General features: G+C 35.4%; 1 protein-coding gene across 1 annotated transcript in view; it reads left to right on the top strand.

Moving 5' to 3' along the window:
- The window catches only part of FBXO8 (F-box protein 8), a 38,939-nt gene that overhangs the window by 15,634 nt on the left and 6,960 nt on the right, over window positions 1–16,345 (top strand). Inside the window, exon 3 of the mRNA XM_004324499.3 lies at window positions 2,120–2,246. Coding sequence (XP_004324547.1) covers window positions 2,120–2,246 — 127 coding nt within the window. The remainder of the gene's footprint in view (window positions 1–2,119; window positions 2,247–16,345) is intronic.

Raw genomic sequence — 16,345 nt, 5'->3', positions numbered from 1 at the left:
TATTCTTCCCTTGTCTTGTCATAATGAAGTTACTGTGGAAGTGAGAGGAAATTCTATTAGTAATATTTAAAGTATAGTTATTAATTTTTAATTGTTCAGTGTAAGAGGAAAGAAAAGTACTTTAGGGCTTCCCTGGTGGCGCAGTGGTTGAGAACCTGCCTGCTAATGCAGGGGACACGGGTTAGAGCCCTGGTCTGGGAGGATCCCACATGCCGCGGAGCAACTAGGCCCGTGAGCCACAACTACTGAGCCTGCGCATCTGGAGCCTGTGCTCCGCAGCAAGAGAGGCCACGATAGTGAGAGGCCTGCACACCGCGATGACGAGTGACCCCCACTCACCACAACTAGAGAAAGCCCTTGCACAGAAACGAAGACCCAACACAACAAAAATAAATAAATTAATTAATAAACTCCTACCCCCAACATCTTCTTAAAAAAAAAAGTACTTTAAAACTGGCTCACTTTTATTTATAACCTCTTTTCTACACCTTAGTATTCCCATCAAACTTAATTTATGATCCTATATTTGAAGTTTGTAGAAGAGTTTATTTCTATGCTTATATGAACTCAATCAGAATGTGGTTTTCATTTGGGATTTAAATTTGGATTGTTCATTTTTAAAAGAAATGCTTCCTTTAGTGTTTACCACATAATTATGCCTATATATCTGATGCTTGGATTTTTTTTTTCTTAGTGATAAATTAAAGGCTAGCTTAGTTTTTTGTTTTTTGTTTTTTTAATTTGGATGTTGAGAGGTTCTGTTGCTTTCATGTAGCTTAGTAATAAAATCGAAAGCTATGGGACTAGATTAAAGAGACTGCTAAAATATTGATAATTTTCTAAACAAGTTACTAAACTCATTGTTACGAAATCAGTGATTTCATTTGGTTGGTAAAAATAATGCAAGGATATAAATTAACTATTAAGAAGATATTCCCATACAAAATTAGATATTTTACCCACTATCCTCAGAAATTTTGATGTTACAGGCTGAGACGGTAACTTTTTTGTTTTCTTGTAAGCTATGTGTGTGAGAAAAGAAGGAAGTTTGTGCCAAAAATCAATGATGAATATCAGAAAGTGAAACTATGGTTCACTTTCTGGATGAATACATCCAGAATTTCCAGGCATTGTAATAAGATGAAACGTTAGCTTTCAAATAACAACCAGTAGCTAATGCCTCAAACAGAGTTGGAAACAGGTATACCAATGTGTAGAAACAGTGTGTTTTGAGGTATGAACCATTAGCATTTTAAGTATTACAGATTTTGTAAACAATCATATATAGCTGTGATAGTAAAGAACCAGCGTTTTGAAGCAGTATCTTAAAAACTGCTAAACTTAATGTTGCAATTTAAGTATTGAAGTTATAGCATTATAATTTCTCCCTCTGCCCAGCAACCTTCCTCCTTCTACCAATTCGGTTATATTTCGCAATAGAGCACACTCTTGCTTAATTCTGTTTAAACTCTTGGTTAAGATTGCAAACTCAGGGGCTTCCCTGGTGGTGCAGTGGTTGAGAGTTCACCTGCCGATGCAGGGGACGCGGGTTCGTGCCCCGGTCCGGGAAGATCCTACATGCCTCGGAGCGGCTGGGCCCGTGAGCCATGGCCGCTGAGCCTGCGCGTCCGGAGCCTGTTTGCAAACTCAGGAGTAAGCTCCTTGGATTCAGATCAAGCTGTGTTTCCCTGGGCAACTTTTTTATGGTGTCTGTTTCTTTATCTGTAGCACCAAATCATGGGATTGTTGTAAAGACTGAGCAAGCTAATACTATTAAAATGCTTTAAATAGTGCCTGGCATCGAGTAAGCACTTGGCAAATGTTGGCTATCATTATCATCATCATTATTTATGTTTAACTTCAGTAGGACTCACAAATATTACTAATCTTTGTAACTCACATTTATTAAGTGCTGTCAAAATTGCTAAATTGAAGACATTTGTCTATCTTACTCTGGTAAACAAATAAAACAAGTATAAAAGTAAACATTTTATACTTTAGAGCTGTAAAATCCAATTTTATGTTATTTCATATCACTATTTTATCATATATATACATATTTAACTTAGAAAAATTCAATATAGTCATGTTTTCTCGTCTGCTTTTATCTTACTTACAGGTTGTGTAAATCCACTTGGGGTCACTGTTCCATATACAATAAGAACCCACCTCTAGGATTTTCTTTTAGAAAATTGTACATGCAGCTGGATGAAGGCAGCCTCACCTTTAATGCTAACCCAGATGAGGTAAGTGAAGAATTTGAATATTTGTAACAGTTGCGAACTTTATTGTTGTCTTGCTGCAGCTTTCCAACATAATAAACTTGCAAGTAAATTACAAGTCACTGAACATGACTTTTCAATCATTGCAAAGCCTGGTATTTGAAGTTATTGCTATGTGACTTAGTCATTTCTTTTTACCTTACCATGTCATGTTCTAATCTTGCTACCTGCTCACTTTGTATGGCAGCTTCCATGACATATATGCAGCCCGCCACTGGACTTGGTTGAGATACTACTACATTATAAGTCGAGAACACAAAATATGTTCATCAAACTTTATCTGCAGCATTTTCTTTGTTTCATCATTTCCATTTACTAACAATGCTATTTTTATCAGAGATAATCACAAAGGACATTTTTCTAGTTTGTGACACATAAGAATGTCTTTAAATAATGCCTTTAACAATCTAATACATGATGGCATAGAAACAACTTATAGATTCTGTTATAAAACTGAATAATTTTGCATTAATTCTTTAATTCTTTTTTCTTAAGACAATAAGCAAACACGAATAGAGAGCAGGGAGAGTGGGAGAAGCAAAAAGAACTGTTTGAAGTTAATTAATCATTTAATTATTTCTTAACATAACATATGAGTGATCAAAATGTGAAGACAATTCTTTCTCTGATTCCCCCTTACCCCTGTTCTTATTTTAATATATTCTGGAAAGATTCGGAGTTTCAGAAATGTTTAAGTATCTACTAGACTTACTCTTAGAAATCTAATAGAAATTATGTAACACTCAGAACTAATACTTATGGGTGGATCATTTTCTGTGGAAAAATTTGTCTGGCAGTTATGTTAATTTACTTACTTTTCAAAAACCAACGTTCTTCATTTGTTGTAGAGGTATTAAGGACTCCCTAGTTACCTTAATATTAATATTCTTTAATTAATATTAATTCATATTAAAGAACTACTGATCTTATAAATATGCACATAATAATACAAATGACATTTTGAAATTAAATTGACTTTTGCTTATTATATATTTCTCTGTTAAATTTTTCTTGTACATGAATAAAAATATAACACTGCTACAAAGGTTTACTAATACATGTACATCATCAGTTAAGTCTTAGCCCAAATACAACAAAGTATATATGTTATAAAGCAAATATGTTATAAGCAACAAATATGTTATATTTGTTCTCTTTCACCAGTTTTTACTTTCAGTGAATAGAAGACTGATACTTTTAATGAAAGTAGAATGATTTATAAGAAGTTAAAGTTCAAATTACACATTTGAAACCAATATAATATGGATGTTGCTAATTGAAACAGTTATATGACTAGCGGTATAATAAATATTTCACATCAGTATCTTGAGTTAATTGAATGATGATTACTGGAGAAGGACTGGGGCAGAGTAGTACAGCGTTTTACTCCAGATACGCAGGAATCAGGAAAGGCAGCTATTACAGGCCCTGTCTTATGCCCAGTTTATCAAGGCATACTGGCTCCAGTCATGAATTAACACCAATGTTGAGTAAAACTGTCATCTTCAATTCATATCACTTGCAAATGTTACATTCTAAGGAAAGTGTAACTTGGTAAGTACTGAGTTGTAGATTGTCAAAGTCAGACAAGTTGGATGTGACTGCTCATGTTGATTATGGTAAGTAGTCATTCCTCGCTAAAGGAGTACTAATTTTTAAACAAGTTATAAAGCATCCTTATTATGCAAAGATGAAACTGTAGATAGGCCCTTATATACTAGAATATGATATGGGTAGTTTTAAATATCTAAATTGGAAAAGCTAGATGTCAAAATATGTTTCCATCTTTGCAACTACATATATCAGACTATAGAGTTCTTCACCTCCTCTAGAGTGTTTGGGCGGGGGTGGGGGCAGAGAAAAGAGGCAAAATTAAAGTCCTCTTTTTATCTGGCAAAAAAATATTAAAAAATTTCAGTCAAATATTTAAAGAGGGGATTCAATTTACTAATTAAAATAAGATTTTTAGATCTTCAGATTTTTACTTATCCATCCTACCTACCATTGTTATTGAGAGTTGGCTGTATTTTTTCCTTTACTCCCTGGCCTGATTCAAGGATATCCTGGAGCATTCCAGAAGTATTGAATTTACTGTTTTGAAAGGGGCACATACTGCTGCCAGGCGGCATGGAACTGAACCATTCAAAGTGACTTTTGGTTCCAGAATTCTGCTTCTACGCTTTTATGAACATCAGTAACTCAGCAAGCAGCTGTCGCCTAATAACAAAATAGAATTCTCTCTTTACCAGAATATACTTAGGACATAAATAGGCGTGGAAGGACATTGAAGTACACTTGTAGGTGCAGGGAAATGAGAAGTATTTTGATAACTATTCCACACTTGCTTTCATTGACTAATAAATAATCAATATCAATTTGGTTGTTTATCCAACCAAAATATAATTGAAAGCTTATTCTAATAGGTGTTTTTATATAGAACTTACCTACAATGAGTCATACTTTAGCCAGGTCTTAGAATGACTCTTGCCATGATTTTTTAGTGCTAGCAGTCAGGAAATACTTTATGGAGGTTGATTTTTTTTTCCCCCTTCACTGGAACGCTGTCATCAGATGTGTTATTTGGGTTCATTTAAGCCTGAGAAGTAAATTATTTTTGATGATATGTTTAAATGTAAGTGGTGTTTATTTTAAGTACCTGAGATAAGATGTATATAATTGTTCAGTATTGTAACAAGTCTACTTTTCCATAATTTCTAGTTCTGTACTTAACATTTTGATAGCAAGCATCATTAAAATATTATAAAAATAAGAATACTTACAGCCACAGGGAACGAGATTCTCCAAAGGACATCGTTCATGTCACGGATATGGGTAACCAAACTCCACAGCAGCTGCTGGCAGTGGCTTATGGGGTGGGGGAGAACTTCCGCACAGTTTGTGGTACGATTGTCTAGCACGCTGCTGTTATATGCATGACGTTGTGATCTCAGCTGTATGTAAAGTCTTGATCTTATGCATGAGCTTGTGTACTTTGTGGCAGGTGACCACATTCTAGTAAAGGAATGTGCTAAAAACCATCTGTTTACATTAGGCTGTATTTCCCCTGCATGTACAAGTTACGTGTGTGATTTTATTCCACAGCAGTATTACAATAAAGTAATTTTACTTATCAACCAGTAAGCTATATTCCCTGTGCTCCATTTAGTATTAAACTTTTTCTTGACATAGTTATTTTTAAAACTGGAGTTTCTGAAATTGGTAGTGAATGTGGTTTAACTTTATATTATAGGTTTATTTTTATTCATATTTCTATAAATATGTTTTTAAATTTTTAAAATTATATCCTCATTGGGGTCAGGTAAAAGAAGTCTTTTTTTAAACTGTGTAAGCACATTTTTCCTGTGTTCATATAGAAAGACCCACATGCATACAATCGTATGCATTCTATTAGATTGATCTGGAATAGAATCTATTAGAAGAAACATTTTAAATTTGACCTAAGCATGTGTTTTAGATGGAAATGTATGCACAAACTATTTTTGAGATATCATCTTCTTTTTGTTGTTGGACCAGCTAAAATATAAACAGGAAATTTGGAGGAGTTTTCCATTATAGAAAAGAACTCAGGTGTTTATACTCAGATTTTACAATATCTCATATATTAAATCTTAACTTTTTGCTCCAGTATACTGCAGCAAAATGTTCATTGCCATTACTTCATAGCATAGAAACAATGATGAAAAATAACTTTTGTTCCTGGAGATACAAAACCCTGATATCATCAGAATTTACACATTTCCCAAATGTATTCTTTGTAATAATTATTCCACAGGATAATGGACATAGTCAAAGGATTTCCCAAGTCTAATAAATTTCACCATGATAGGTTGTGATTAGTTGGCTCATTTACAGAATAACCTGTCAAAGCCTCTAATATACTGATGCACATTGTGAATATCTAAGAGGAGGGTATTGTACGCCGTATTATGCAGGTTTATTTGACATAGTGTCTTTTTGGCAGGTGGGTGGGGTGGGGGGAGTATAAAGTAACATTCCAGGGAACACATTCTGAGATACGCTAGTGTAGATTATCTGCAGTCTTTCTATGTGTAAATGAATATGTGTTCTTAAATGAATAGACACCTGGCTTGAATGATTGAAATATCCTGTTGTTCACTGACAGCTACCTGATGTTTATTTTACCTGTAATCTTCTTTTTTATTGGAAGTCTATGGATCTGTAATTATTTGTTCTCTTTCCTTTGGTCTGAGAGTATTAATTACAAAAAGATAAAATAAAACAGAGTTGAGTCTTGACAACCAAGAGCTTTATTCATGTTCTGTATTTTGATTGTAGTCTAACATGTTTAAGGAAAACGTTAGTTTGGAAAGTAAGAGTAGGACAACAAACCTGATAACAATATTGTATTCAAGTAACTACATGTAGACATTGATTAAGTATCCGTGTCAAATAACTTGGAACAGATCATTCATCATTATATTCTTGGTATCTCGTTCTCTACACTAACTCTATTACGTCTCCTGAAGCACAGGAGTATTCCCAGGGAAGGTTGACAGGCCGCTAGATGCTTTTTAGTTCGGCAAATGTACAGCCTTTTGAGGTTTTATCCTTAGTTCTACAGGTCTAGAAATTTGACTTTATCTTTCACCGAAATTAGATCAGTCTCTCAGGAGTAAACTTAAACTGTAGGTAGTAGAACCTGAGCCAGGTTGACAATAAAATGGGTGTACTTTGAACAGTGCCTCATAGCATGAAGAAAGAGAGAATGCCTAAGTTCTTAGCTATATTATAAACTAAAATATATCTAGGACCTAAATGTAAGGCCAGACATTATAAAACTCTTAGAGGAAAACATAGGCAGCACACTCTATGACATAAATCACAGCAAGATCCTTTTTGACCCACCTCCTAGAGAAGTGGAAATAAAAACAAATATAAACAAATGGGACCTAATGAAACTTAAAAGCTTTTGCACAGCAAAGGAAACCATCAACAAGATGAAATGACAACACTCAGAATGGGAGAAAATATTTGCAAATGAAGCAACTGACAAAGAATTAATCTCCAAAATATACAAGCAGCTCATGCAGCTCAATATCAAAAAACAAACAACCCAATCCAAAAATGGGCAGAAGACCTAAACAGACATTTCTCCAGAGAAGATATACAGACTGCCAACAAACACATGAAAGGATGCTCAACATCACTAATCATTAGAGAAATGCAAATCAAAACTACAATGAGGTATCACCTCACACCGGTCAGAATGGCCATCATCAAAAAGTCTACAAACAATAAATGCTGGAAAGGGTGTGGAGAAAAGGGAACCCTCTTGGGACTGTTGGTGGGAATTTAAATTGATACAGCCACTATGGAGAACAGTATGGTTCCTTAAAAAACTGAAAATAGAACTACCATACGACCCAGCAATCCCACTACTGGGCATATACCCTGAGAAAACCATAATTCAACAAGAGTCATGTACCACAGTGTTCATTGCAGCTCTATTTACAATAGCCAGGACATGGAAGCAACCTAAGTGTCCAACAACAAATGAATGGATAAAGAAGATGTGGCACATATATACAATGGAATATTACTCAGCCATAAAAGGAAATGAAATTGAGTTATTTGTAGCGAGGTGGATGGACCTAGAGACTGTCATACAGAGTGAAGTAAGTCAGAAAGAGAAAAACAAATACTGTATGCTAACATATATATGGAATCTAAAAAAAAAATTGTTCTGAAGAACTTAGGGACAGGACAAGAATAAAGACAGAGACATAGAGAATGGACTTGAGGTCACGGGGAGCGGGAAGGGTAAGCTGGGACGAAGTGAGAGAGTAGCATGGACTTATTATATACACTACCAAATGTAAAATAGATAGCTAGTGGGAAGCAGCCGCATAGCACAGGGAGATCAGCTCGGTGCTTTGTATCCACCTAGAGGGGTGGGAGGGAGATGCAAGAGGGAGGAGATATGGGGATGTATGTATATGTATAGCTGATTCACTTTGTTATACAGCAGAAACTAACACACCATTGTAAAGCAATTATACTCCAATAAAGATGTTACAAAAAATTAAAAAATAAAAAATATATAGGGAAAATTGGGTCCTCAGTGCCCTGCACCAGGCTGCTCCACTCAGTATGATCTGCTACCTATAGTACCCACCTTCCCTGTATGTTTCATCTAGGGTGTTTTTGGCTTGAAAGAACAAAGAGCCTAATAATGGCTTAAACCATATAAATTTATTTACTTCAGAAGACACCCAGAATGGGTATCCCAGAGTTATTTCAGTGAAACAGTGATCTCATCGTGGGACCTCAGTGTGTTGACTTTTGCCCTCTCTTGATAACAAAGTAGCTGCCACTACTCAAGATATCACATTCTCATATGAAAGTACCCTCCTCAAATTCCTTATGCTTATTAGAGAGAAAAAATTCTTTTCGGGAGCCTTCAGTTCACGAAAACTGAATCACATGAACACCCGTAGACCAGTAGAAAACAGGATAGAGGGTTATGTGATTGGCTTAGACTTAACATGATTTAGCAACTGTGGCTGATATGGTAGAAGCAGTGAAGGAGCGAAACGGCCTTTGGGAAGGCATCCAAGCATCTGCAACACTATTTTCACTAGTGAGCCACTTGAAAAATGTGTGATTTTGCTTCCCTTATTTCTGCGGCTCTGCTGGTTTGGACACCTTAATGCTCAAGGCAGGAATATTGACACCAGAGGCACAACAATTCAAACTGCTGGCGGAGGCTACCTTCTTGCCATTTTAGTCCTCCTGCCACTGAGCAAACAGACCAAAAGGAAAAAATTAAAAAGGTATGAGGGTAGATAATTATGTTGTGGTTGAAGTGACTGAGCCTGATTACCAGAAGGAAATAGTTACTGCTACACGGTGTGGAAAAACAAAAGGATACAAGTGGAACTCGGGAGATGTCTAGAGTTCTTCTAATTCCATTATATTCAACTGTGAAAGTTATTGTTGAAAAATCACAGTAGTCCTGTAGGGGCAGGGTTTAAATCCCATCACTAGATAAAGAATCTCGACCAGCTGAGAGGCTGGCTTCATTCCTCAAGAGCTAAATATAGATTATCCCAAGCTAATCATGTTACTTCCATTCCCCTTGGCTTCCATGACATCCATGTAATCCAGTTCTGACCTGTGACACAGACCCTGTGACAAAAGAGTACTGTATATGCACACGCACAGTTCTGGACATCGGTATATAAGGATGCAGTGACAGGAACACCTGCGGCCACCCTGAAGCCATGCAGGTTGTTAACAACACACCAAGAATAGCACATTGGAAGGAAAGAATTGGGTCCCATGATGCCAAGTGTGAGCCTAAAAACCTGGAGCCTTAGTAGATGGGATTCCTTATACAAGGTAATAAATCCCTGTACTTTTTTTGAATTGAGGTTCCTATGTTTGTCATCAAAACATCCTAACGCTGCATCATCATCATCATCATCACTGCTGTTACCCAAACTCGTAGGAGTTTGATATGAAATCCTGAACAAAAATTTGTTCATAAAAATAAGCATCGCTAATTCTCATTAGCAAGTTAATTTTATCTCTAGATTGCTGATGAGAGTTTAGAGTAAAAGGAGCTAGTTGACAATGAGACGAGTCCCTCACCAAATGTAGCTTCTCCTCTATCAAGATTATTTACCCCGAAGACCTAAAACACTCACGTTCATCGGCAAAGTCCCTTTACCTTGATCATCCTTAGTGTCAAAGGGCAAAATTATGCCTCTCAGACACTGAATATTATCCTCTCGATAAGTTAATAACCTTCATCCAGGTACAGCTGGTCAAGTCATACTAAACTAGAGGCCATTAACTCTCTTCAGGGCAACATGATGTATGTGTGGGTATATATGGATGTATGTTTCTATCTGTTTCAATCTGATCTGTCGTGTGTTGATTTTATGATTAAGAAGAAAACTTTATCCTGTGTCTATGAGGTCAACTTTATTTTACACTCTGCCCTGACCATACTATATCTATGGTCACCCTCCCTTACCCTTCCTTGTCTGCAAGAGGCATTCCAGCATGTGGTTTAGAATCAGTCCATAGAAAGACACTGGTAGACTCAGTATAAACCTTGCAGAAGCTTCAAAGAGAATCAATTTCCCAGGCTGCTTGCTAGTCTGTATCTAATTGAAAAAGATTCAGGCCTGGAGTATTCCATAGTTTATTCATTACTCAAACCACCTGATGGGTTTTGATTCTGTTTTCCTAAGTCTGTTATAGGAAATACGAATTTGCTACCTCATTTAAGTGTAAATTGTCTGGGGTAAAAGCATACTGAAATTAGTGCACAATGTACTGATCTAGGACTTTGGTCTAGAGGAAAGAATAAAATTAGAATATTTTAATTGTAATATCTTAGCACCACAACCCTCATACTACAAATTTAAAAATGTGAAATGCTAAAATGAGCAAGATTTTTTCTTTGTATGAGTTTTGTTACAAATTTAGATAAGTGTACCTAGAGACTTTGCAGTATTGTATTAATATTTTAAGTACATTTCAAAGAAAAATCTGTTTGCCTTTTGTTTCCTTACTTTACCCTCTCTGACCACCTTGGCACCTCCACCATGTTCTTCTTTATCGATGTGACCACATTTTCAGTGAAACTTGACATCACTTTCTAGATTTAAGTTCTCAGCTTTAATGTCCAAGGTAGTTGTCTCTCCTACATCTCTTTCCTGAATTTGAAATTGCTGCTACCAGTGTCACAATGAGTGCTTTTTTTCAGTAATTGAAAAGACAATATTTCCTCAATTATTGGAGGTCATCACTTGTACAGCATCCATCAATTTAATTACAGCTTTGAAATATGGAAGTTCGAAGGAAACACTACATTAAATGCAATTTTTTGACCAACTAATCGTAGTGTACATTTATCCATAAGATTATGTAACCTTTTTTTCTTTCATATCAAAGTTTTTAGAGATGCCTTCTTTATAATCAAAGTCTTAACATCTTTCTGAATCACTTATTAGCAGTTAAATATATCATTAGAATGACATGTTGCTTTTTATTTTTGGAATGGTTGCTTCGACCTTTGGGGGTTTATAATTTGAGGCATTTACAGTGTACTGGTCCAACTCATAGGTTTTTATGTTATTTTTTTCTTTTGTTATGTTATTATTTTCTCTTTTTTCCCCTATTTGAATTATATAATCCTTACAAATCTACAGCTTCTCTTGAAAGTCATCTGGAAGCTTTATACAGAGAGATTCAAATATTCATTCAACAGATACTTATTAAGTATCTCTCCACTTGCTAGTTATATGACTTTGACCTTGGGCAAATTATTTACACTCTCCATGCTTCAGTTTCCCCATCTCTAAAATGGGGACAATAGGGGAATTCTCTGGCAGTCCAGTGGTTAGGACTCTGAGCTCTCACTGCCAAGAGCCCAGGTTCAATCCCTAGTTGGGAACTAAGATACCACAAGTTGCACGGCGTGACCAAAAAAAAAAATGGGGACAATAATAGTACCTATATCATGGTAGTGTTGTGAAAATTTAATGAAATTATATGTGTTAAATGCTTAGTGCTTCTAAGTGCTCACTAAAATGTAGTCTTATATTTATAATAGAAGTAGAGCTACACACACCACACACAGGAGAAGGCACTGCTCTAGGCTTGGAGGTTCTTCCTCTCCTGGAACTTTTGGATTGTAGTAAATACATATTTGACACCTGAGTAATGGTCCTTCATGAAGTATGTATCAGTCACAACAACATCTTCTAGCTTTAGATGGTGATACACTTTGCCTTTAATTTCATTTTCTGACATGTGATGAGCAATCTTTGCATATACAATAACTTTTTAGTTCAGTGGTACTGTTTGGTTTAATCTTCTTGAAGACATTTTAAGCAATAAATCGAGGTCCAAAATTATGTTCAAGTTAAAATGTGTCTTGGCTGAAATGGTGGTAGGATGAACAGATACTTTAATTACATGAAGAAGTATGCACATGTGTTGGCAGTGAAACTACCATTTAAATCCTAACTTCTCTGCTTGTCTACTATTAAGATTTGGGCTTTTAAAAAATTTTTTAATTTTAACCTCCGTTTGAAAGTATATGTTCTGTTAGGAGAACACTTAAAAAGAATTTTGTTTATTTAAAAATTGATTCAGAGCTGTTAAAACATACTTATAAATGTACATACTAGAATTTAGGTAACATGATAAAATTGTAATTTTTATTTATTTATCAAAGTAGAGTCAGTCATTTAAATAGCCATATATGTAGATATGTATGTGTATATCTATAAATGCACATATTACAAATGCAATATTTGTGTGTGGTTTTTATAAAGTGGGAATTCTAAACTAACATTTGTGCTCAAATGTGTCACTTTATCATTAGTTTGAAGTGTTATTTATCATACCTTAACCTAATAGAGTTTTATCTCCATATTTTGATTAGGATGCTGTGTTTTTCTAATTTACAGACAGATTAGAGATGGGGCTTTTTCTAGAAGCTTACATCACCTACCAGCAATTGTCAATACTAATTGTAATAATGATTGCTATATTTAATTATTAGTAGTAATTTATCACAAGTAACATTATCTTCATGCAGTGATCTAGCCCAGTTATGGGTGTGACTCCTTGGAGACTGTTAGAACTCACAGACATGGCTCGTTTTCTGTTTGAGGCTATTAGAACCAATTAGTAGGGACTTTTTATTGTTATTTGAAACCTTAGATGATGAAGTTCATGTTATTTTGTCCGATGTCGTTGCTTTCTCTCCTATGAAAAAGAAACAGAAGATCTGTCCCACGCCTCTCCTCCATTTTTCCTGGACTCCATTAGAGATGATTTTCCATTTTTCTTTTGATTTTTTTTTGAACTATCCCTCCTTTTTGTGAGTTTCCTATTGACATCTTCTAGCTACAAATAATTTAGGGCGTATGTGTGACTGTTCTTAGCAATTCCTCAGCATTGTGCACTTTCACGTACAGACAGCCTTCCATAAATTGTTCTTGGAAGCTGAAAGTCTTGCCAATGCAAACAGGTCCATGAATAAGCTGACTTCAGTCCATGCTCATGACTTTTCATTATCCTCCAGATAGAATGTGGTGTTCTGACCAATTTCAGTAACTGAATCAGAGGGAACTGGCTACATGGGCACTCTCTTCTCTCCACAACTGTCACTTCTCCATGTAAGTGTGGACAGCGTGTGCGCTCTGTTCTTCCCAGGGAACTGACAAGACTGAAATCTGCAGCTCAGATTTGAAGCTGACATCAACATTATCTTTACGTATCTTTCCCAACATTTATTACCCCCCTTTTCCTCTTAGTTATAAGTCACATAGAACCTTCCAGTGAATAGCCTAGTTGTGGGTACCTCAGTCAGAGGAAAGCATTACTTATTACTCTTATAAAATAATCTTTCTACGTAGATGACTTAAAAAACTTGGGCATAGTTTTTGCTTTAGTTTTTTCAATCTAGTGACTAGATTAGGAATAATTAGAGTAAATTCCCATGAATAAAATTACCATGAATAAAAGTATTGTGTGACATTTCTGAAGTTGTGTGCTGAAGGTCAGTGTTATATACATAGGAGAGTTGCATGGTAAAGCTTAGTGGGCAGAATGAAATGACAGCGTAAAAGCATAGATACCTAGTCTTAACCTTTCTCATTAAGTAATCTTCTGCATTTATTTCACTTCAGCTAAAAAGCAAGGTGTTGATTTTTTTTAAATTTGCAGAATACGTATCCCTAGAAGAATTTCACCTATTCAAGGTCTATGTGTTTTTTCCTCTAACTGTAGAGCACATGTTCTCTAATTAAATAGGAAGAGTGAGAACTGCTGGACTGGATAAAAATTAATAGGTTTTACATTTTCATTAGCAATTCTGCTAGCACTATAAAAAGGAGAAATAGTATTAGAGATGTCATCTTAACCACTGCTGCTGCTATTATCAAACAAGACAATGGGAGTACTCTGACCTGTAGAGGGCTGCACTCTGATGTGCTAACTTTTTAGAAATAATTAAGATTTTAAAATAAAAGCTTTCACAATATATATTGTATCTTATTTTTACAGTATTTTTAGTACAAAAATGTTACATTTCAATTGTTCATTTCACTGTGGTTAAAATGTATACTTGAATATTAATAGATTAGAAATCTAGATTGAAGTATTTTGTTTTATAAATATTTATTGTTAAAATTTAAGGATAGTTATTCTAAAAATTTTCAAATGTCCTTTTAAAAAGAAAATTAAATGCAGTGTCCAGTTCGCTTTCTATTGTATAATGTTCAAAGGACAGATTTATTACCTGAACAGCAGTAGCCATGGTACTTGATTTTTACATTTTATACAACGGCAAATTTGAACAAAACTAGCTAAAGCAAAATTTTTTAAACTAAATTTCTTTCCTAAGTTGTTCTTTAGGGAAACAAATTAAGGGTACTCCCTAGCATGTCAGTTTTGTTTTATTAGTGATTTCTTTTATTGATACCAACTGTTACACAGTGTGTCTGCCAAGTGTCTGGGCCAGTTGCCAGTACTTTCAGTACTAGTAGTCAGCACTTTAAAAAAAAAAAATTAAGACTTTTTTATTAAGAGCAGTTTTAGCTTCACTGCAGAAGTCAGTACTTTGCATGCCTAGTTTACTAGAATTCACTTTGTCCCCAAATACATATTTTTTGGTTCTGAACATATATATGGTAGATTTTACTTTTGAGGCACACTGTGGATAATAATGATTTGATTCCAAAAAATAGGTTTTATTAAAAGAGGAGAGAAAAACATGGGTATTTATATAATAAAAGAGAAGAAAGTAGATATAAAAACAGGAATTGCTGTGTGAAAGCAGCCATTCTTATCATAGTAAGCAAATGGAGAGATACATTAGGTAGGGGACTGAGCTCCAACACATCCTTTTCTTCACTCTGAGTTCCTTCTTAATCTTGGCTTTAGCTATTTGCATATGTTTTCTTGAATTATTTGTGTTTGCCACCTAAATAAACATTGTGTCTAAACAGCTTACCGCTCTAATTGGAGTGTTTAAGTCTTGGTGCTGTCATTTGCATAACAATTTTTAGTGACATAATCCATGGAGAATGCTTTACAGAATTTCTTGATTTTTTTTGTATTTGAATCACTGACAGCATGAGTTCTATTAAAGAAAACCGTAGCATGAGATGAGATGAATTCACCTTAACTTCTCCTGGGTTTTCATTGCTGCTTGGCCCTCCTTTTCTTTATTCCTAGTGGATTCCCTGTTATACCCTGCATGACTGTTGGTAGAAATTTTTACCATTTTGCTCAAGGAGCCAAGCCAGCTCTCTTTTTCAACTCTCTCCAGATGGCTCATCCTCCCTAAAAAGAAAACCGACATGCACTCTGTTTTTGTCTTTTAACATTTTCTTCAAGCACCTGTCTCCAAACCAGTACCGCTATCCTGTCTTCCAGGCTGAGAAAGCATGTTACACCCCACCTGTGTTTTCATTCCTTTCCCCTGCTCTCCTCTTCTCTACTTGCAGCTCCAGTTATCTTCTCTTTCTTATCTTTTTGCGCTTTAATTTTGCCATTTTTTCCCTCCTATATACGAATACATTTTTCAAGTGAGTTGGCTGTACTCAGTTTCCTTACCTTGCTCATCCCCTAGCTTTCTACTTGGACTTGAGTTCCCATAACTCTGTGGAAAGGGACCTCTTGAAAGACATTATTTAAAAAGTTTCTTAAAGCAAAACTCTTCTACTTGTGTCTATCACTGTAAACCTGGCAGTGTGCATTATTTGGGGAAGACGTTCCATAGCTTTCATCAGCTTAAGGTCTTCACTCAAACCACACACAGTGTTTATTCCTTTTTCCTTGTGACACAGATGTCATAAGTCTTAATCTTTTCAGATGTCTTAATGCCTTAATCTTTTCTTCTTTCCTAAATAGCTTCATCTTTAGACCTAATATCCCTGTATCCCTCAACTCTTCCTCACATAACATGAAGTCTAGACGCTCCAACAATCCAATCAGGCCCTGGTTTCCTTTATTCAGATAGTTCTAATTTGTCAGTATGCCCCATAAAA

The sequence above is a fragment of the Tursiops truncatus genome, chromosome 6 (assembly GCF_011762595.2).
Source record: "Tursiops truncatus isolate mTurTru1 chromosome 6, mTurTru1.mat.Y, whole genome shotgun sequence".
In the NCBI taxonomy this organism is placed as follows: Eukaryota; Metazoa; Chordata; class Mammalia; order Artiodactyla; family Delphinidae; genus Tursiops; species Tursiops truncatus.
The sequence above is the reverse complement of the archived record's forward strand: the minus strand, read 5'-3'. Positions and strand labels throughout refer to the sequence as shown.